General features: G+C 39.0%; 1 protein-coding gene across 1 annotated transcript in view; it reads right to left on the bottom strand.

Annotated features, from left to right (window-relative positions):
- Positions 1 to 812: 812 nt before the first annotated feature.
- The window catches only part of LOC124170576 (ephrin-B1-like), a 338,306-nt gene continuing 315,385 nt past the window's right edge, over positions 813 to 23,733 (bottom strand). Inside the window, exons 2-6 of the mRNA XM_046549375.1 lie at positions 10,301 to 10,442; positions 8,194 to 8,362; positions 7,194 to 7,304; positions 6,431 to 6,592; positions 813 to 5,819 (exon numbers count right to left, since the gene is read on the bottom strand). Coding sequence (XP_046405331.1) covers positions 5,680 to 5,819; positions 6,431 to 6,592; positions 7,194 to 7,304; positions 8,194 to 8,362; positions 10,301 to 10,442 — 724 coding nt within the window. The 3' untranslated portion in view covers positions 813 to 5,679. The remainder of the gene's footprint in view (positions 5,820 to 6,430; positions 6,593 to 7,193; positions 7,305 to 8,193; positions 8,363 to 10,300; positions 10,443 to 23,733) is intronic.

Genomic DNA, 23,733 nt, shown 5'->3' with positions numbered 1-23,733 from the left:
GATCAAAATACGCATTCAAAGTGAAAATTAAATTAAATAATTAAATACTCCAACTCCTTTATAAATATTTCATATTTCCATCATATACCAATGAAAATCATCCTACTGAGGAAACAGGTAGAAAAGTACATTCTCAACCGTTTTTTGACAGGGGAATACAAATATTTCCAATGCCACATAAATGAATATCTTTCAAAGATGGCAGATCTGCTCAGTTGAAGTAATTATGCTTCAGAAATTCAAATAAGAGGTTCCAGTTTGAAAAACTGTGCTTATTAACAAAACCCATGCATCACCATTGCACAGAAACATATAAAAGCCTCAGGAATGATTTTTGCGAACAAATATTGACTACCATACAATTGCACCCCAAACTCCATGCTATTATAGTTGCTCCCAAGCTGGTCAGCTAAGGATGTGAGAAATATGGATTACAGAATAGAAGCAACACACAATTGTGATAATTTTACAGAAAATGGGAATTGAATCTTCTATAAAACCCTTGAGATCACAGTAACTCATGGCCCACGCTACAGTCATGACCACATTGTATACCAGTGAGCTAGAACCCACCAAATATAATGACTATAATAATCTAGCATAATGCATTTAGACTCCACACATATGCACAAAAACCATCCTCGGTCACAGGGTATTTGACATTAAGTCCACGGTGAGAAAAAATAAGTATCACACTTTAAAATGCTTGCCGGCAATGAATTACATCAAATCACCGATGTGCTTCATTACCTCTGTCGCTTCTCTCACTTTCAACAAGATGCAAGGATAGTAGACATTCACTGAAAAACACATTCACATTACAATTATTTATTCTGTACAAAAGTCTGTTATAAAATATTTCCCATCACATAGTATGGTGTATAGTGACAAAGGTGCTGATTATAAATAACAGGAAAAAACATCCACAGTACCATTTGATAAATCCACTACACATTTGCACACATGGGTTGTGGGATTAAGACTGAAGATTTGAGAGAGGGGACATCTTTTTATCATGATGACAGGTGGATGATTAGCAGTTGATGCATGAATAAGTTGTACAATTAGTCAATCTAACAGACACATCAGTTTTAAGGCCTGCCATTAATACCCAGGGAGTAATCTTCTACACTTACACTTTTTTTTTGAATGTCAGGTGTTTCATATCGCAAGTCCAATGCCACCGAGGAAACACTTTTTTTAAAGAGCATATCATTATGAAGAAGCACCATTTTTTTCTTTGTAGCATTTTCAAAATTTTACTCATTGTAAAATACAAAGATTCATTCATGTCTGCTGCATCTAATTTTGGAATTAAATCCCTACGTTTTCCTCCTAAGGTTCAACTCATTGAATGGCAATTGATGGATATAAATATATATACACACATGTACATGTGTGATTGTATCTATGTGTGTCTATATATAGATTTAAGGAGAAGATAAAATATAATTTTTGGGTGTGATTGAAGCTAGAGTAGAAGATGTTTCAGCAACAACAAAAAATGAATTTTAACCAATAGTCCCATTCTACAACTGTAAGCCACTGGAATAAATAAAACATGAACACTTAAAAAATAAATATACATTAGAACTGCTTTTAAATTAAACTTGCTTCAGCATGATACTGACCGACTACAATGGCAAGTGTAGCGGGTGGGGTGTGAAAAGCAAGGCAAAATTGACAAATAGTAGAATTTCATTCAGTTCTGTGAGGAACTATACAACAGAACAGTTTAACACGAAATACACCCTTTCATTGAAAAATAAGGACAAAAAATTTTAATCTACTTAGGGAAAGGCTCAAGAGAGTTTAGACTTTCAATTCATGCGATTGAAAAATAAAATTCCATTCACTTCTTCAATACTCTGCTGCAATCACTGTCACTTGGGTAACAATTCAAACTACCCAAGTAATTTGAGGCCACAAGTTGGACAGCAATGATCTGAAATCATTGGTAGCATAAAAAGAGCATCTTGGGGAATGTGTGAGGGCACCTCTTAATTCATTATATCTTAATGGGCACACTGTTTTGTTAAATAACCAAGCAAGCAGGGGTTTCTAAACATCACAACAAATGATAAGTCAAACTGGGAGAGCAGTTTTATGTACAAGTGGAAAATGGGGATGTTGACGGAGGTTCCATCTCATGAATATATGCATTTTCCATACCAGCGTAACTGTACAGGGCAGAGGAAATGCACAATTCAAATGCATCATATCTGATTCTAGGGGGAAGGGGGTAAATATTACAGTGGAACTACTTAAATGTAGTCGTCATCTAAATGTGCATCACAAAGACAAAAATAAATTGTACTGCCATTGTGAAGAAAAATTATACTTTGGCATAAATAAACATTTAAACAATACAGCAGTTCAAACTTCTGTTTTTCGAGCAATCACAGCAACAGAGCAAATATGAGTCCGGCCAATATAAAAACCATTTTGACAAGCAAGGCAACTTAAAATTCACTGCTGCTTTACAAGCATAATTTACAGTAGATTGATCACTAATAAGAATATTAACAACATGAAATTCAACATTTTCATGATTAAAATGCAAAAATTATATGCCATAAAAAATATTTCACAATGGTTTCCTGTTTGCTATCCATGGCATGTCTTCATAATCGACGTAAACATTGAGAAATGAGACACAACAACAATGTTTAGTTGATTTTTTTTTCATTGAATTGATGAGACAGTCAGTTAACTTAAAAAGAAATACGTGCAGCTATATTCCATCGAACTACTGGAGAGTCAACAATTCTCAATCTCTACAAACAATGAAACTAGTTCATGCAAAGTAATATAAATGCCCTACTTTGTGAGCTGGTATGATTTATAAAAAGATGGCAACCTTGGAACGGCAGAATCTCATGAGTACACTTTTGGCAAATGCAACGCGCTGAAACTCCCACTCCTACAGGAAGTTACAGTCTTACTCCCCAATAAATAAATATCCTCATACACTAGTTCACATGAATTTGGAAAAAAATATAGATGCAGGAAAAGGAGTAAAAATTAGGATTAAATTCTTATTTGAACGAGAAAATGACCTTTCATACTTAAAAGGAATTATTGCATGCAAAAAATCAATGAAGCTCCAATACATGAAAGACCCTTCATTATAATCCTTCTCCGGAGTTACAAACTGAATAAAAGGAGCCATTATCCAGTGAAGCTAACTATAAGACTGAATTGAGTGGGTGACTTGACATAACCTTATGCTATTGCGCATCTGGCTACGAACACCTCTCACATGGGCATACCAGTTGCAAAGTTGCCAAAATATGTACAAACGGGATTCAACAGAAAAAATTCACAAAAATTATGAGAAAAACATCCCTCCCAATTGCACATAACTTGTTTTTTTTTAGTTCACCATTGTATTTTTGTGTGTGGAGATGAATATGTAGAATTGTTTGTGTAAATGTGTCAGGTTATGTGTGTACATCTGTTTGTGTGACTGGTAAAAAACACACAGCAAACATATCCACTTATGGCACTTAAATACTTATATACCATATATACATTTAATTACATAGCACAACTATCAGTGTTCCTCTTCTAGTAATTCATAGCTAATTTAGTCATCATTTTATCATCACACTCCATATGTTAACTTACAGGCTTTGCATTACATACTTCATCAAATAATAAGACCAGGATGTAGATACAAATGAAATGGTGACTGACATAGTGACACTGCAGCAACTTCAAAAAAGTGGTCAACATAATATGATGCTATTAGTTATATCACATTTTTTGAGTCTTTGTATTGTCAATCTAATGGATAAGTCCCAAAATAACATGATAGGCTATGGGAACTCTTCAGTTCAATGGGAAAATCAGTTGGGAAACTGTAGTTTTAAGAGCTTACAGCAACCAAAAGCACAGGTGGTGGTGATTCATATTGCATATCACCACAGCCCATATCTTCACTCATACAGATAAATTAGCATTGCCACACTCAAAAGTAGTTGGAGCCTGATGAATCATTGCGGGGAAAAGATGCTTCTAAAATTTAACTCTTAGAATCAACCCTCGCTTAGTCTTTGAAAAAGTATTTTTGGAAAAGATTTCACAGTAGGATTTAACATTCCATACATTCAGAAGGCAGCACGTTGCACTGCCCTATGACTTAATGCTTTGTTATATCCATTAGCTACTTGATGTCAGGCAAATTCACACATGGTGAGAGATGTTAAGAAGGATAAACAGAGAGTAAGCTGTCTTAAGGCACGAATCCAACTACAAAAACCACAGCACCACGCATAACCGGGCTGTTGGCTGTGAGTGACTTCATCAGCCAAACATACTCAGTGATATACTGATATAAATTGATATTAGAGCCAATTAACACCAGATGTTGCTCCCCCACATATACATGACTCAGTTCACTGGTGTTTTCAATTGTCTATGGGTCATCCAACATATTCTTCTGCTTAAATCATCCAAAGAGACTGGAAAAGTTACCTCTATGTGTTGTACCAATCATTCTCTCCTCCCTCAATGTCAACTACAAAGGGATATGCAGCAAACAAACAATAAATTTGTGAGCATTCAAATAAGACTGACAACATTTTAGTGGATTTCACAAATCATTCTATTGTTATAGCATGTTTGTCTATATCTGTGCCCTAGAAATAGGTCCTTACACTGTAACAAGGCATCTATGAGAAACAGTACTTCACTTACAATGACTGGTATTTCATCTACTATCTATCACAACATACTTCTCCGGAGTGATTAGACACACATACACATATTCACACACTAAGTCACACGTACAAGCACTCAAGAGATCATTCACTCATTTCTAAAGACTTCCTTTGTTACAAAGGGAGACCATCTTTAAGAAGTACTCATGCCTATTCTATAACTGAGAAAATGATGACAAATACGATGATATGATGATGTCTGAAGATACTTATATGCCTTTGACAATCATTGGATCCAAAATAGCTCAAAATGGGTAAAAATTGAGTAAATTAGAACTTGGCAAATCCCTTTTCAGTAACTACATCATCAGAAAAATGAAATTAGGATTCCCTTAACACTCATTCAGAAATCTTATGACTTATTTGAACAGTAGCAGTATATTTTCCTCTGCATAGTTGTCCAATAAATTTCTGATCCACTTATGAACATTCTTTCGAGTTCATTTCACCCACTCATCATCACTGACATCAGTCCTTCTCATTCAAATAACTAACGTCCATACCACAAACGACCCCATAGCTGAGATCATTCAACTTCCCCCACTCACGTCCGCCCGCCACTTCACAAATTTTTTTTTTTTAATCTGTATAAGAGACAAGTTGAGTAAAATTTCCATCACTAACATGAGAATAATTTTCTCTGTACATGGCCATCATCTTGAACTAGATTATTCCAGTCTTAATCGGTCACATTCCACTGGAGGTTTACAAAGAAACACGTGGAAAAGGAGCAAACGAAACAGAGAACACTTTTGTTGTCCAACACTATCTTCCTTCCAAGACCTGGATGGACTTTGGTCAGCGGTTTTGCTCCACCTCCTGCATTGTGTGCAAGGCAACAGCTTAGGAGCCACTTAAATATCCTTCTCTCTGCTTACACAGAGAGGCCACACAGCACATAAATAATATACAGCTATTATACAAGAGCATTTCTCTCTGTCTATAGTGTTCCACCTCACCGGCCAAAAAGCCGCACTGTTAAGCAGGCGATTATACATCCAAGGGTTACCCTCACGTGGTTCTCGACACATGAGGCTCTGTTGTAAGTCAATTCTTCATTCTTGACCACTTCATTGGGGTGTTTATCATACTCACCTAGAAAAAAAAGCAAAGGAAATTATTAGTAGTCACAAAATATTTCTGACAAAACTTGGATGCTAGTGAGAAAGAAAAAATATGCCATAAAAATACATGAATGTTAGAGATATTTACTATGCATCAAGAAAATGATTCATAGCACAGAAAACCAGATTTTCAATTGCTATCATGGTTTTGATATTTAAGCTAGAGCTTTTACAAGTATGCCACTCGGAGAGTAATAATGTTTTTTGCGTATCTATTAAAAGGTTGCAATCAAATTTTTCTTGCATGTCATGGAGACAAATTAGAAGTTATTACAAGTGAAAGTGAGGATCCCTTAGACGAAATTTCATATAAAATACATCAGCAAATTCAATAGCATGCATAAATATTCTCATCAAACTATCCAATTAATATATGAATTATAAAGGTATTGAAGGTATATTTTAAAAATCTGATATTTGAAGAAGACAAATTTCAACAGTATGAACTTTGGAAATACCATAGCTGAGTCTTACACCACATTCTCCATCCACTCTTTTATGCATGCACATAAGATGACTTTAGAGCCTTGAATATGCAATTAAAAGTACCACAAAAAGCAGTAAATATCATTAAAAACTTACTTGTCTTCTTAGTAGTAGATTTAATATTATGAGATGGAGAGTCGGTGTCTTTGTGATAAATGGCAGTAGTGGGTGCCGGGGTAGTTGTGCTTGTAGTGGTAGTAGTTGATGGAACTGGAGTGGTGGTTGTAGTTGACGTTGAGCTTGGGCGGCTGAGGAAGGCTATAAAAGAGAAAAACATCTTTACACGTCACATAAAACAATTGCAAGAAATGACAACATTTGAGTAGCCTGGAGCACTTTGTTAAAATAAATCTTGACCTATCAACCTCCATTTCTCATTCTTCAATGACACATTAGAAATATCAAAACTATCCTATTCTTTTAACAAGATTGATATCTATGCCAACTTGAATTTTTCAGTCTATAATAAATAAGGCAAAAATATTTTCCAAAGTTAAAGGGGTATTTTCATGCAAAGATGAAGAGGATACACTAAAGTTTTCCTAAATAATGTGATTAGGTATAGATTAAATTAGCATAGAATTTCCCAAAAAAGTGATAAAACACAACACAGCTACAATTTGGCATCCTGAATTGATAAAGATTAGGGTTTTAGGAAAACAGTAATTAATTATTCATGGAGGATCGAACAATTTCAATAGAAATATAATGGAAATTAGAAAATTATAAGGTTTTTTTTTTAAATCCTGAATGACGAAAGTACAGTAAAAAAAGGAAGAGGTTCAAAAGCAACATATTCCCCCCTGGTTGAATGCGTTTACAGCGACTAGCAACAGTCGTTTTCCACCATAGTACGTACTGTGATTATTCGTGTCTTCTGGACGACAGCAGACTTTGAAAACCACCTTCATGTTGTTTGTCGAACATCGGCCTCCAATGCGACGGTGTAGGTCATCTTTGGAAGATGTAGCTGAGGGATAAAGAAAACAAGATTAGTTATTTTTACTTTATTGATCATGAGATGTTTCTTAATTGGTAAAATTTGCATTTGACTCAGAGACAAAAATATGGACCGTAAAATGCTGATAGAAAGTCGTTCGTCATTTCAGTAACGTTGCTGGGAAAAAAACTTCAAACAATACCAGCTGTCGAATAACATCAAATGACAAAAAGATGGCTGAATTTTTAGAACTAAAAAATAGCAAAATTAAATAAATACTTTCCAATGGTTGAACTAACAAGATGAGGGCTTAATTTTACATCTAAAAACGGGCAAAAGTTATAAAATTATTCTTTCCATTGGTTGAACAAATGGAAGGACAAAAATAGACCAGAAAAATCGTTTTCCATGAAAAACAAAGATGGAACAAGCGCTAAAAATTCTCTGCAGTTACTGCTTGGCAATCATGCAAAACACTGATTCAGGTATCCCCGTTATGGCGTAGCACACAATCAATAACATTCCAGGTGGAAGTGTACTTTACATATTCTTTACTCACAGATAAAGTAATAAAAAATAAGCAAGAAGAAAACATTTTGCATGGAAAATAAGAACTGAAAGCAGCACTGGAAATACTCTACAATTACTGACAGGCCATCATACAAAAAACTGTTTCATGTATCTCAGTTATCGTAGCACACAATCAATCTCATTCCACGTGGAAGTGTACTCTACATAATGTTTACTCACAGATAAAGTAATAAATGATAGACAAAAAATCATTATGCATGAAAAATATAGCTGTAACAAGCACTGAAATTACTCTGAATAGGCCATCATACAAAAATTTTTAGGTATGGCGTAGCACACAATCAATATCATTCTAGGTGGCAGTGTACTCTATAAAATGTTTACTCACAGATAAAGTAATAGTCCTGTCCTGGCTGGAATTCTAGCCCACCAGGCTGGGGCGTAAAAGAGCGGAAAGTGATGGTGACGTACATCAGCATATGCGGCTTATCACAGATAGCAATGATACGAGGATTTGGATTCGTGATGCGGCAAGTGTCGTACTCTTCTTTGGAAACCTGAAAATGGAAAAAAACAGGGCGCATTAAAAAGAGATCTCCAGATTAAGTACAGCCTTTTTAGGCTCGACCAAAAAAAAAACATCTGGACGTCGAGATGAAACGTTATAAAAAAAAACACGGGGCTCTTCAAAAAATCTTAATTAGATAAGAGAGAAATAATACGCTAAACTTATTGTTTGACGGGCGGAGGTGTACAATGGGTCCTGTGATTTTCCACAGGCAATTTGGGAGGACGATAACGCGGAGAAAAGGAGCATCCTAAGAGGGTGTGACATTAAAATGTCACGTGAGTTAACGCGGAGCATTATGAGCGAGAAATACGTGCACAATTAAGAGCGTGGGAAGGGTGGTAAGGGATAAAGTGCGCTGGAATGCTCAAATTCGAGGTAATGGAAGTGGGGTCTCTAAGCATCTGGGAGAAAATGGAGACTCGTCCCATATTTCTCATTCCACGCCGTGAAATGATTAGCGGGTGGGTTATCAGAGGAAATATATAGTACGCCTTACTCCCTAAGAGTAGAGCTAGAGAGAGAATGGTTACGTGAAGTAAATATTCCAGGTGTAATCTTCGCATCCGAATAGAAGAGTAAAATTTATTTACACGAGCTGAATAATTAATTTAGAAGTAAATTGTATACGGGAACAACAGCTGAAATTGTAGTTTAAAAGATATATTTAATATGCTGACATTCATTACCTTTTTTCTGGTAACTAAAAATTAAATACTTGTTAAACCTTGAGGAAATAATATAAAACTAAAAATTTAATTCCCGTCTCAAGAAAACGATGGATAATAAAAGAATGACAGCTACCTCGGGGGTAGACATGTGGATATAAAAAGACAAATAATTGTTTCAATGCGTGATATTGTTAGTCATTTTTTGGTCTCTCACATTAGAAACAATTATTTGTCATTTCATACTTGGTAAATTAAATTAAATGTATTTCGATCATTAGAGGGACGCTTCTTTCGGATATGCAATCAATATAAATGAAAGACCTACCTTAAAACGAAAGACATGCATGAAAACAGGCCATGCATTAAATTAAAATCAGATAATGCCATATTTTACAGTATTAAATAATGAGTATTAATATTCCTCTAGAATGCTTTCATTTTATGCTGGCAAACAGCACTTTCCGTAAGTATTCACCACGAAAAAGAGAACTCGTCATTATTAATTTCAAAGCTGTCAAAATTATAGACGAATAAAATAATAATGGTTATCAACACAATAAATTTCTGTACAACGGTAAATTCTGAATATTTTATGTAATAAATTTATCGAAGCTATTTAAAAACGTAAGAGGATAATGGCAATTAAAACAAATATGAATTTCTCAATTTAGTTTCGAGAGAGTCCAGTGTAATTGTCTGTTTCATGCTGCCCTCTTTCGAGGGGAGTTTCTACGGGAAAAAAATATCCAACGCCACTGGGCAAGCTGGGATCGTGAAAATTTCACAGAACTTAATTAGGCAAAGCTCAGGGGTCGCCATTCTGATTCATAACACTAATATTGGATTCCATCTTGGGGTCCCCATGAAACACTCGCTGGTAACAGTTGTGAAGAAATAAAAAAAAAATACATAAAACTAGGAATGAAATTTCGAGCCTGTCCTAGGAAAAAAAAGAATCTAGGTTATAGCAGAGAATTCCACATGGGAGAAGGAGCAGAGGTACTCAAAATTGAAATGACTCGTTCAGAAAATATATTTCGACCTTGGAGATTATGTACGTCTTTTTACTTGAAAGAAGCAATATGAATAATATAAAATTATAATATGGAAAAATTCTGCTTTAAAATAAAATATTTAAAAACGAAAAGAATCAAGCGAATTCATAACGAATTTAATTAAATATTTGATAAGATGCGCTGTATTACAGAGAACAATGTTTCTGCAAATGTATAACCCAAGGGAAAGAAATTACTTACATTATATATTATGTACTTCTCTGCATCATCTTCGTGTGTACCTGGCATGTACACTGGGCAGATGATGTTCACTTGGTCATATTCAAAGGGCATATTCCCTTTGTTCACATCTATTATGTGATCTGTGTTGTCTATCCTGAATCTGGAAAGAAAAAGAGAACAGGAGGTTAGTTTTCAAATACGCAAAAAGGAATGGAAATAAACGTTATTATATTTGTTTGTAATAAATTCTTTTCCAGCAGAGTAGCGACGGAATATACTTAAAAACATGGGCGTGCTTTGCATAATCTCATGAAAAGCTTATTAACAAAATTTTATACCTACTTGATTAGACGAACTGTCGCGAATATTGGTGAATGGCATGAAAAACTTAACTTAGATATGTATTTGATTTTTGTACCCAATTCACTGCCGATATTCCAAGTTAAATTTGCCTTAAAAATCTTTAATATCCATGAGTTACCGGGAATTGTTATTTCAGAACGAAATTATTTTATTTGCGATTTTCTTAGAACAAATTACTTCATTTGGGAAAACATTCAATAATTTCTACGATACGATTGACTCGTATTTTCTGGAAGGAAGGTTTCTAGAGAAGTGGTTTATAAGACCATTGATTGGCAATAGAGTGAACATAGTCAGTTGCTTGATCATCGACGTCTATTCATCCTCGGCAATCGACTCGCGTTAGACAATCGCTTAACTATCGATAGTCGAATTACCTTCGAGCATCACAATGGAACAGCCAATGCTACTCATTTCCGCTGCACCCGATTTCACATGGCAATAAGAATCACCACTTAGGTATCGTTCATAATTACTAAATGAAAATTAAAACTGACCAATTGAATAATTTAGATGCGCAACGAATTCGGACACACATCAAGATGGCGTCCTTCCGTCTTAGAAAACATTTAAGCACATTAAAGGCGAATACAAACGCGATTTCAATCTTCGATTCGCAAAATATCTAATGTGAAGATCACGTATCAAACGCAGTACTTTACGAGAGACATCTGCCGCCTATTCCGCGCAACACTATCCGCGATGGGCACCCGGACGTAAACAACACGCGGATTGGTCCGAGAAAAGAGTAGACACTAGCGGAGATGATTCGAATGAAGGGCTGAAAGCGATACGGCTGCGGTCTCAAGTGTAGGCGGAGCATGCTACGGCGAGGCCTTTGCGGATTAACTTTCGTCTAACGGCAGGACGGGGCGGCGTGGGTGGCGGGCGACACGGAGGACTGCTCGTGTTGCGTCTCCCTTCGCAGAAGCGACACGTCGACTCGTCGCTTGCCCAGAGTCAGCATTCGCATTCAATCCTGAAATGACGGCGCCAAGGGATCACAGCTACGAGTAGTTCCCACGCGTCGCTCACCGATGGGCTCAAGTGGGAAAATTTCCTGGAGGATGAATTCATAAAACTCGACGTGGATACTCAAGAAAGCTTTACTTTCGAAATTTCTAGTTAGAGTTGTCACCGGTTGCGAGGACGTGTCACTCTGCTCAACTGGTCGTGTATTTTTATTTTTTATTCGTGACAACTCACTTGATAATAATTTTAGGCTATCATATTGAAACTTTCAGGATGCATAAAGTTATACTTTGTCAACATTTGTATCCAATATGTGAAATTTTTGAATAGAAATTTTACGAAACAATTTTTACGAGAATATGCTGAGAAAAATTCTCAAATTTTAGGTAACTTGAAATATTGACAAAGGTGAAAAGTATGCACCCTGAAAATTTACGGATGATAGATTGTTTTATAGGAGTAATACATTCAACTGCATAATTTCCAACCCGCCGCGTTAACATTGATGACTACGCATGAGGAATGATAAGGGTAACTTCGTATTCCACAATGGTTCTATTTTCTCAAACCTAATATCCGTCGCATGTATGCCATATGTGATATTATCCCATTGGTTACCAAAAAATTTTGCAACAATTTCCCGATACTCAGGTCACAGGGAAGAAAAGCCAGAAAAAACTTCAGAAATTTCTTTCATTCGCATAAGATAAAACAGTCATTTTTTCATCCAAGAAATGCATTTATGAAAATTTCTATCGACTACCTTTTCAGTATACAAATCATACAATACGGAGGGCCTTCTAAAATATCAGGATTTAACCACAAGCCCTCACGATGGGGACCCGATCTTTTCGCTATCACCCAAGGTCCGTGGCGCACCTTGAAGGAACACTAAAAAACATTCTTTTCCACACTGAAAGGACACAGTTGGCGTGAGGACCGACCCAACAGCTGCCCCCAGGGTGAAAGAAGCGAAAGAAAAAAAAAATAACCACACGCAGTCAGGAGCAATGGCAACTCCACGCCCCGAATTGCATCTATAGGGGCAGCTCATTCCCAAAATGTCAAGTGCCCCCTTTCCAACGATTGTGGCTCGCTCAAAGTAAAACCACAGAGGAAAATGGTCCTCCTCTTCATCTCTATGAAGTTACACCCAATGCCGTAGGGCGAAAAAAAAACGTGTTTCCGCTAAGAGTAAAAAATTCTCACGACAATTCATAAGAACCGAAACGGGAAAATTTCGGGTTTTAAACCTTGGGCCCTTGGGCTGGGAATCCGGCGCCGTCAAGCCAGTAGGTGCACCTTGTGAAGGCATCACGAAACACGCCTTCCCGTGCAGCAAGAACGCTTGGCCCCAGGCTCAAACAAACAGCTGGACCCGGGGCTAAAGAATGGAATGCAATCGATGAAACACGCACCCACGAGGCAGGGCCAAGGGTGACGCCTGCTCAACGATTTGACTAATAGAACTCATCTTTGACGGTAAAAAAAACTGTTGTAGATGGTGACCCTATACGCAGATAGCGTCCACAACTACCTCTCTACAGTCGATAATTAGCAAAATTTCCAATTCCTACCTAGTGCCGATGTTTTTACAAATGTTCGTCAAATAGCGACACATCATCAGCCTGTGGATGTCAATGAACAGAGATAATCGACGACCAATGCAAAGAATTTATTGCGAATATTATTATATTATAATTGAAAATTAACTATCATCGGTAATCTACAAGCACCTTCGTTAAGCATTGGCAGTGAACATTCTAATACAAACAGATGTAGTAATTTTCCACACTATATTATCTCATTCCACACTATCTCTGATCAGACATGAGATGCAGCGAGCGAATAAAATAGTGTGGAAAACGGCTACATCTGTTTGTATCTTATTACTATCGATGAATTTCGATAAAGTGAACACGTAAACAATCGATATAATACGTTCTCGCATTCGCGCAATCGCACGCCGGATTGAGAAAAACAAGCATGCTCTGAATTATGCAATTATTTGCTCCATGTAAAACAGACTTTCGATAATTTGTCACCATTGACGATCAAACACTGCTTTTCTGGCGACAACACTGTCAACACCGTACCCTTGAATACTTTGCAAATCTTGCTGAATAAAACCGCTTAGGGAACAAACCTGTGGGGGTAACCCATGTCCTTGAGGCAGCACCCATTACTCCAACAATCAAAAACCATGTCAAGTGACTCGATTCCAGTGAATACGGCAAAGGTTGGGCTAAAAGAGACCGAATGGAGGGTGCGGGGGGGGGGGGGTGCGAAAGGAAAAGGGGTCGGGGGCATTGTTCCGCTTCAGGTTACAAATGCAGTGGGACGGGTAATGGTTGAGACGTTCGCGGGAGCTTTTAAGGGCCATGTGAAGATGATGGTTGCGGCCATCAAGGAATTTGGGTCGTGAGCCGACTAAGGGGTGGCACTCGCCCCTCAGGGGTGGCTGGGACTCTCCTCTGCGGCCTGCGTCTCCAATTTAATTTATGAAATGCGCTAGACCCCTCGAAAGAAGACACTTATGGGTGCTACCCTCGGAAGGATAAGTGGTACCAAATCTAGCGGCACGGCCTCACCACGGAGGGCCCAAATATTTGGACCCAACCGCGCGGCATTCTTATTCTAAGGCATTCCAAACTTCCCTTTTCACCTCGTGCTGGGGTGAATTTTCGACATTCGTGGATTATAAGACATGAAATACCACGGTGGAGTACGGGGTTACCGAAATTTAAGTTTTACAAAAAGGCGTAATGCATTTGACGACTGCTTTCGAAGAAAAATTCCACTATCTAGTCCTTGATACAAAACTGATAGTGAGAGAGCACTTGAAAATGGTAAATTTATCGAAAAAATTGGTAAAATGCATTATTTGACTCAGCGAATTTGCAATTTCAGTTACCTTGTTCTTTTGTATACATTGGTTCCACCTAATGAATTATCAATTGTCGTGATTAAAATTTCATTTCATCTCACTTTAATTTCATTACAATTGCCAGTTAAAATACAGAAATAAGGACATGGCAATCTCAAAGCGTCATAAAACTAGATAATATGAAATCAAAAATTTGATTCGGGAATTTTAAGCACGTGAAATCAAAAACTTATGTATTTTGATAACTTTAAATATAATAAAGGTGATGTTAAATGAAAATTATTTTTCAACGACCTATTGAAACTATGATTTTGAAAATATATGCACTCATTTTAATACAAGCTAAAGTGAAGAATGCAGACATTTAACTATGAAAATTATTAAATAAAATTGATTTCCATTTTAAAAAACGATGGAACTTTCGAACTACTTCTCGGTTGCAGCACGACTTCAGTTCTACTCGCTAATCATTCATTGGACATCGCCAGGCTATTAAATCGTCGTAAATATTTTACAACCTTTGATGGAATCCAACCAGTCTCACCAAAAGGTACCCATGACCAACATGAGAGTACCACAAACTAATTTTTACAGATAAAACTGTTTAGATTACTTTGATCCGACCCGATCCAACAAACGCAAGTCGCAGAGTTTACCTTTAAAAGTCATACACGCCGAATCCAGCCAATTTGGACAATTTACACACGAAACTCGGATATTCCATCGATTAAAAATGCAAAAAAAATAAAACAGGATGGAGCAAATGCACTGGTTGTGGACAAAGCATAAACAGAATGGCCCGCGAGTCAAAATTGGCGGCTACTATAGGGCGACAAACATTGTGGCGGTTCGAATTCGCGCCGATTTGAACACCAACTCCGAACGTGCTAACTTTGCTGGGGCTGGCAGTGTGGGGAGGGCGTTTGAAGTGTTGGATCGCTATGCGCCACAATGCACACAACAGGCGAACACAATTTCAATCCGACATCGCTGAAATGACAAAATCGGTGTCGATCCGATGGTTGACAAATGACTAACGGGGTTGAGGTTTCGTGTGGCCCGGGAGAGGGGGCCCTCTATGGGGCGCGGCAGGGCCCCAAATGTTGCGAAAGACCCGAAGGACCAAATTCTTGACTTCCAGTCCCCGAGGGCAAAGCCTATTGAAGCCCCTTCCCGAATGCCGAACATGGGATCGTGGGAAAACGCAGTTCTCTCGATCCGAGAACTTCTGCCTATTAGGAGGCCACAATCCGTGGAAATCCCCACTACCCTAACCACCCAATTGGTCCGCAAAATATCGGCAATCGGTAGATAAGTGTTTACCGAGTCCTGAACAGGTAACAGCCATGACTATTACGTTTGGATCACCATCAAGCCCTTGATAATAAACTTTTAAATCTAAATTTGCTGAAAAAGCTGGTAAAATATAGTATTTTACTCAGTGAATTTGCAATGTAAATTAACTTATTCTTCTCTACAAAACATTTTCACCTAGTGAATAATTATCATACATAAAATTTCATTTCACCTCAATTCAATTTCATTAAAATTGGCAATTAAAATGAAGAAGAAAACAACATGGCTTTCTCACGGCGTCACATGCCTAGATGATGTGACCTCACTAATGTCATCCCCACGGGGTGAGGATCTCGCTTGAACAGTAGTCAGACGAAAATGCCAAAATTAACTCCACTATTTTTTCAACCGACCTCAACACATTTTCGTCGCTTGCCCATTCGCCGCCTCAAAGGAATGTACATTTACAAAGTGACTACGGAAAAGTTCCGTTCCTTTGTATCTATTGCGTCAACAAAAAAGTCAGGAACAGTTTACATGAAATGATACACAAAAGAACAGAAAAATCATCGGCACCAATCCGTATCATAGAAAGTACATAGAGTATCTTAAAAACGCGATGGTGTACCACCTTTTCGAATTTAGAGATTCATAATATTTCATATCCTACCAGAAAAAAACGTTTAGAGCGTGGAAACTAATATTAACCAATCAGTAGACACCTGATCATTTCGAGCCCCTTGCTATGATGCTGATGGGCGATACAGACGTCGCGAACGAGAACGGAATGCAGAACGAGTGCCAGGCGCTGATTGGAAGGGAATGGCGACGGAATTAATGACATGAGAGCGATGCAACTTTTGTCGCCAGGATCAACATAATCCCTCCAGTAATTCAATCGATGATAAAGTGCAAATGGCTAAAACCGACCATGATAGCAAAGATCAAAGACTCCAACAAGGGCTAAAGAAGCCTTACGACTGAAAATCGATTTGCCGACGCACCAACGTTCGTTTCGTAATTAGTCACAGATTAAGAAAGGATCACATTTCGAACGATCGATTCCAAGAGTTGGCAGAGCCGTTGCCTATGCGAACATAAAATTTACTCCATACATCCATTTATGTTCGCGCGTTAAAAGACAATCAAATGCGCACCAGCAAGGCAAGGTCTGAATATCGTGAAACGCCCTTCATACCTCGTAAAATATTTACAAGACGCAAATCCTCGGGCTATAATCATGACAATACTAATGAAAGCGTTTTGGATGCAATTAAATGCCTTTAAAGATACACGTGGGGCGTATTGTGAACTTCTCCCGCTTTGACGGAAAATTAACACATTATCGAAGCCATTAAAACTAAAACCAATCCCGTTAATTTTCGGGAAAAATTATGATTTCATAGGAGCGACGGAGGACTTAATCTTTCATCAATAGATGGCAGTACACAAAGAAAGGATCTAGATAATGACGACTAAGTATAACACATAAGATTAAAACAAATTTCCATAAAGTCGTTGAAATAAGGGATTAGAGCCGCATCGCTAGGCAAACAACAATATTAATAAACTAATTACCATTTAATGGCCCCTCTAGGTTTATTAAATGTATCATATTTCCATTTTATAATGGTGGTTTTTATAGCTTGAATTAATAAACGCGCCCTTCCTGTTCACGGCATGGCCCTAAGGCGGAGCGGCATCAAAGGGCTTCGGTAAACAATGCATTCTCCCACCGAAGAAACCCATCCCCAAAATATATATGACCGCGGAGCAATGAAATATTCACCGATATGTGAGGGGCAAAGAACCAAAAGGTGGGATGCCAAAAGAAAAAACTTCACACTGGATGCAAAGATTTCACGCATTGGACACGACGGACTGGAACTCTAAGTAGTTTCAAAAATCTTTCCATCATAAAGCGGCGAGGCCGATTCAGAAAGATCACACTCTTGAGAATCGGTATTTTGGCCAGGTACCAACCTTAAATTTCCGTGTGCCTCAAAATTCGTAGAAATTTTTAACGAAGAGATTACGCTCACGGTATCATGGAGAGAAAAAAAACAAAGTTGGACCAAACTTTCCACCGCGAGCCCAAAGGAACACATGAGGAAACAAGAGAAATGAGAAACTGCGCATAACGTACCCACTCACGTCTGATTGATATTACCGCGAGAAATTATTGCTCATGCACACAAGCTCTGGAAAGATTAAAACTAAGGGAAAGAAGATCGTCTGCCACAAAATTTATTATGGAATTACGAAAGAAAAGTGGGGATACTTTATTAACGTTTATTTTTGCCATCAACATCGTCCGCTTTAGCGGTCGGCTTGAGTATTTTTGCCCCTGGTTGACCGAGCTCTGGAACGATTCAAATACGGGCGTAATGCTGCGTTGGAATGCCATGCATGTAAACGACATCGGAAAATCTCTAGCATGCCTAAGCCTCTCGCGTACAAAAGTAATTTACTCGGGGGAAAACCAACTAAGTGGCCGCAAAACCTTATCGGAAACGGCTTAACAAGCTGTAATGATGCTTGAGGCACGCCAAATATATTCGCAATAGTCCACAAAGCCAAGGGAATTGCCATCGCACGCAATCACTAGCCCACTAAAAAAAGCTTGCCACATGCTCCGGGACGCGCTCGTAATAACTACCCTTTACGACGGGCTGAATACTCAATTCCACATTACTATTATAAGCGTAGGTTTGACTTCCAATGCACCCCGCCGCTTTTTCGGCACCTTAATTTGACCTGCTCTTTAATTTCCATATCTACCTACGTGAGTTAGATGGACAGAGACGGAGCAGCTTAAAACAAGAAGCAGCGTTAATGAAAACGGAAAACACGCCGAGACCACTTAGACGAGGCTTTAAGATGTCCATTTAAAAATCTTACGGACTGATGGGGGCAGGTATAGGAACTTTAGACTTCAATATGAGGGCAATAAACAATTTCCTAGAAGGCAGACCATCGCTCGGGCGGTGAGGGTAGCTATACTACGACCGGTGGGCGAAAATTGAGACCAAAGTCAAACAAAGGAGATATTAATCGCGGCCGCATAGCAGAGCGAAAACCGCTCGCATAAATAGACAAGGCCGAGGGAAGAACTTGCCAGGCAGTTCCACGCGCAATAAAAACCCAGGCGTGCAATCGTCTAGTCACACAGACGCTCTTACGAATAAGGAGGTAGCCCCGAGCTACGAGCTGAATACCCACACGCGGCTTAATTGAAATATTTAGGCCATAAACGGCCGGGAGAAAAATCCACCTTCAGATAGTAACGGCGAGGGGTCGGGAAGAGGTCCTCATTATTTCGGCAGGCTAAATTAGTTAGGGAAGATTTGAGAATTAGATTGCGAGGGTCGAGGGGAGATTAAGACGTTCGTTTTTACGAGAGCGACACGTGATCTGAATGGGGGATAGGGTGGACTCCTGGGACGCAAGGCTGGCTGCAGATGAATCTAGGGTCCGCGACTGCTAAGGGCCTTACAGCCTCCCCCACCGGCCACCCTCTCACGGGAACGATATCCCAGAGTTTTTCCTCCATTCCCATCCCATTTTCCCAGCTACTTCGCAACGACTTTCTAAACGTTTTCTCTTCTATGCATAACAAAGAGAGAGAAATTCAATCGTGTCAGGTCTCATGATGAATAAGTAAAAAAAGCGTTATTGAACCCACTGAATTTGTTCATCGGTACAACTATTTTGTTCTACTATCGGTAAGCTTACACGTTGAAATCAGTGACGCCGAATTAAATATTCATCAGTTATTTAACATAATGAAACCACTTGTCTATTTCCACACTTCTTTATTTTTATCGACCCAGGTTTCAGCACATAATGCCATTTTCAATCTGGAATTATGTGCCAAAACCAGCCCAGGTTTTGGCACATAATTCCAGATTGAAAATGGCATTATGTGCTGAAACCTGGGTCGGTGAAAATAAATAAAATTGGAAATAGGCAATTGTTTCCACATGTTGATTATCAAAGATTTCCCCCGAATAACCCCAAAAACTGCATCGCTGACTTTAATATTCATTAGATTCAAACATCTTTTGTCTCATTCATTCAACATGAGGATTTTTTTCCTCAGTAGGCCTCACATGCAATTGGAGTAGGGAGGATAATAAAACAATTTCCATTCATCACACAACAAATATTTAAAAATGTAGGGGTGGCCAGTATAATTTTAGGCATTCCAATAGAACACATAAATTACAGGTAAAGCAGAGAAGTATATTTTCGGGATGTGCATTCACGTGAATGGTTGGCAGTAAGAATTCAGGGAACCCAGTTTTCCGGATGTCCCCAGTAGATGGCATCCTTACCCTCCTATCTGTTCTCCTTACCCTCTCACTGAACCCACTCTCTTCCGAGGAGGAGGGGGACGCGGGGGTATGGAATGGGAAGTGGGGGGGGGGGCATCGGCTGCCCCCTCCTAATCTCATGGTGCGTTGACACTGGCCCGCCTCCCTCGCGCTCAAAGCCGTCCCAATCCCTCTTCCCTTGCGGTGGCTTTCGAGGGTCAGCCCTCCTCAGATGCTCTGTGCAGATAGGCGAGGGAGAAGGGGTGGGGAGAGTGATATGGCCCGTTTCCTCAGCGCCAAACTTCCTTAGGTTTATATTCAATGGTAGGCAAATTTACTAAGCGAACTGTGGCATATTTAATGGGTGGAACACTTGTTTTGATTCCATAACTTCCTTACGATAGTTTAAACTGATTTATAGGCAAATTTATTAAGAGAAACCATAGACACATTTAATAAATAAAACGTTTTCTTTGATTAAATAAGTTCCAACGAAAGAAAGGCTACAATTACATTAAATGATCGGCACATTTCCTCAGTAGAATTTAGGCATATTTAATGAATAAAACAATACACTAACTGAAATCTATGATTTGGTCACTCAACTGGTTTTGACCATAGAAAGATTGAAAATTGAATTTGAACTATTTTTAGGGCTTGAATTTCTCTATACTTTTATGTAGTGATTTTTGATTTAGAATAGAAAGATTTAGATAGCAGAAAATTCCCGGTTTTTACGCCAAAATTCTGTGTATAAGGAGAGGACCACAAGCTTCTTGCTATCCTTCACCTGAGGACGCCGGCAGAATAGCTGACGAAGCTGTTTTGGATTATTCAACACCATACGAACTATGTTTCCCCGAACTGTATTCCCAGGTCCCACAGAAGCGATAAATTAGGACAGATATTTAAGAGAGATAATTAAGAGAGATGTGGCATCTCGTTTTTCCCCCGGACCATATAGGACAACAATAAATACTAGTCGTAATTTTGTTTAAGCATTTGCTTTAAATATTTAAATGGATGGTGTCCTAACACCCCCTGCCACACGCCTTTTTATGCGGCTTGCGGGTTAGTATGTAGATGTAGATATGCGGACGCGGCCCGAAGATGTTGAGGTCATAACCATCTCTGTTTACTTCCGGTATTCGCACATCCCTAGCGACAATTTCCAGCCTGACATCTACTATTTGCTCATAGCACACAACCCACCAACCCCTCTGTGATGTCTCTCCTAGCTCAGCCCTGAGATGTAGAGCACAGATAGGCGAAAAGGGAGGGATTAGTGCCAGCAGACAGGCTGAGGCCAGAAGGGAGGGTTATCAGAATTGCTCGGGGCAGGGTTGTTGCGGGCGAGGACAAAGGATGGAGGTTTTGCACGATGACGACGGAATGGTAATGGGATGGTTATGCAGGGTGGTTTTCGGGGTTGGTAGGAAGTGGGCCGTGCGGTGTGGGAGGAAGGTTCTGGGGGGAAACTGGGGGGGTGCGTGGCGAATTCGGGTGGAGAGGAAGGGAGGGGACGTCCCGGGATGGGCAAACTGTTGCTGCGGCCGGGTGCTGGGGGAGCGGGTTGCTCACGGGCCGCGCGGAATTGGGTTTGGCGGCGCAGCAGCCGACTATCCTGCTCGTGGCACAGTAGCGGGTGCAGAAAAAACTCAAGGGGGGCGCAAGAGTTATCTTGAGCTACCTTCACTTTTGTGATAATGACAAATAATCAAGGCACATGCAAAGTTTAAGGAAGCTTTACCCAGCCGCCACCGAGGCCTGCATTATATCCAAATTCAAATATGGTTATAAAAAAGAGACGGAAAACTGAATTAATATTGTCACAATTGCTCGCCATTCACATCGTTTTACTTGTGCTAATTTTTTAGTAGCAACTTTTTAAATAGCGCGTCGATAGACTTGAAATGAACAGGCATTTCCTTAAGTATTTAAAAGAAAGCACCGCTCCATGATTACGCACGCATGCGCACTTAAGCCTTGGGACGTCCACCCACCCAGATATACAAATGAGAACCAGTCAGCAGCGTCAACTTATATTCCGTCCAGCGAGGACTCGGACGGGAATAACAAGGGAGGCTTCGCGCACCGGCAGAATCAGCCATTCAAGGTTTATCAATATGCAAATGGTGGACGAGGGAGTGTGGCATATTTCATTCCACAAAAATTCATGGGCAAAAAATACGCGGCGACTTTGAAAGTAATAAATCATTATTGACGACCACATATGGCCGCGATAACCATCTCCTGCTCTAAAGACTTAAACAAGCGGACCCTTTTACAAAGAGTGCAAAAATTTAGCGCGGTAAAAATCGCCACCGTCGCTCAAATGATATCGAGATAGCATTTGGATACCGAGGACAGTTCACGAGTATGCCTGTGTTTTATGAATGAATCAATGAAATTTTATTAACGCTCTGGGTTTCCCCATAGCACATACAAACACATAAAACAATTTATGCTCAAATTACAAAAATAAGAATAAACCAGGCATTATTCTATTTGCAATGAAAAAGCAGAAAATACACCGAAGCAGAAATGACGCCAAGTAAACAATGAGAACAAACATAAACGAACAAGAGGAAGAGAAAAATCGAAAAAAAAAATTCCAGATTACTAGTGATAGCACACCGTGAAAATTGATATAATTTGCCGACGAATAATATTGATGCAGTGTTCGTACGAATGAAAATTGATTAAGAATAAAAGGTTCAGTGCCAACTATTTAATGGCCATTTGGTTTACAGCTTTACTGTTCTAAATTAAATCTTATTCACTGGCTTAACTCACATATCTGTCAAATTTCCACTGTGCCACCAATATTTGATGTTCGACGACTCTCTTACATCACTCACGACTTTTAACAACCCTTTTACAAAGTGTACAAAAATTTGATGCGGTAGAAATCGCCACCGTCACTCAAGTAATATCAAGATGGCGTTTGGATACTGAGTTCACGAGTATGTTCGTGTTTTATGCGTACTAATGAAATTCGATTCAGAGAAAAGGTTCAGTGCCAACTGTTTAACGGTCATTTGGCCCAAAGAAATTCCTTTCCAGTGAACTCAGATTTCCTAATGGCTCAAACTTATCTCAATTAGACTATGTTAAATATCATTCCCTGGCTTAAATTACATTCCGTGAAATTTGCAAATGACTACCTGTGAGGACTGGCAAAAGGAATCACCAACTATTTTTCCTCAAATGCTCCCCATTTTTTTTAAAATTAAACAGCAATTGTCATAAACCCTGCTGTTTACTAAACGCCAAATACAGGTAGGCTACTTCATCGATAAGACATCCACAAATATTTGATGCTCGACGATTTTGTTACATCACTTACGACTCTTCAAGCGAAAGGCTGATTAAATGGAACACAGGGCTCTTCCTCATTCACTGATGACCGTTCCCATAACCCCCATTCACATCAATAATTTGGGACGAGTCAGAGAGAGAATGAGCGAACTCTAATGTCTTCGAGCACGATCGTCTTTTATCTTTCAAATGCATTTTGCCCCATCGCTGCCTTCCTTTCTCAACGCAAATACGCGAGATAAGTTTTTTCCACGACGAGCCATCTTAAAAAACAGATCGATGAGGAGGTATTTATG

This window comes from Ischnura elegans, chromosome X (assembly GCF_921293095.1).
Source record: "Ischnura elegans chromosome X, ioIscEleg1.1, whole genome shotgun sequence".
NCBI classification, from domain to species: Eukaryota; Metazoa; Arthropoda; class Insecta; order Odonata; family Coenagrionidae; genus Ischnura; species Ischnura elegans.
This window is presented reverse-complemented; position numbering and strand designations above follow the sequence as displayed.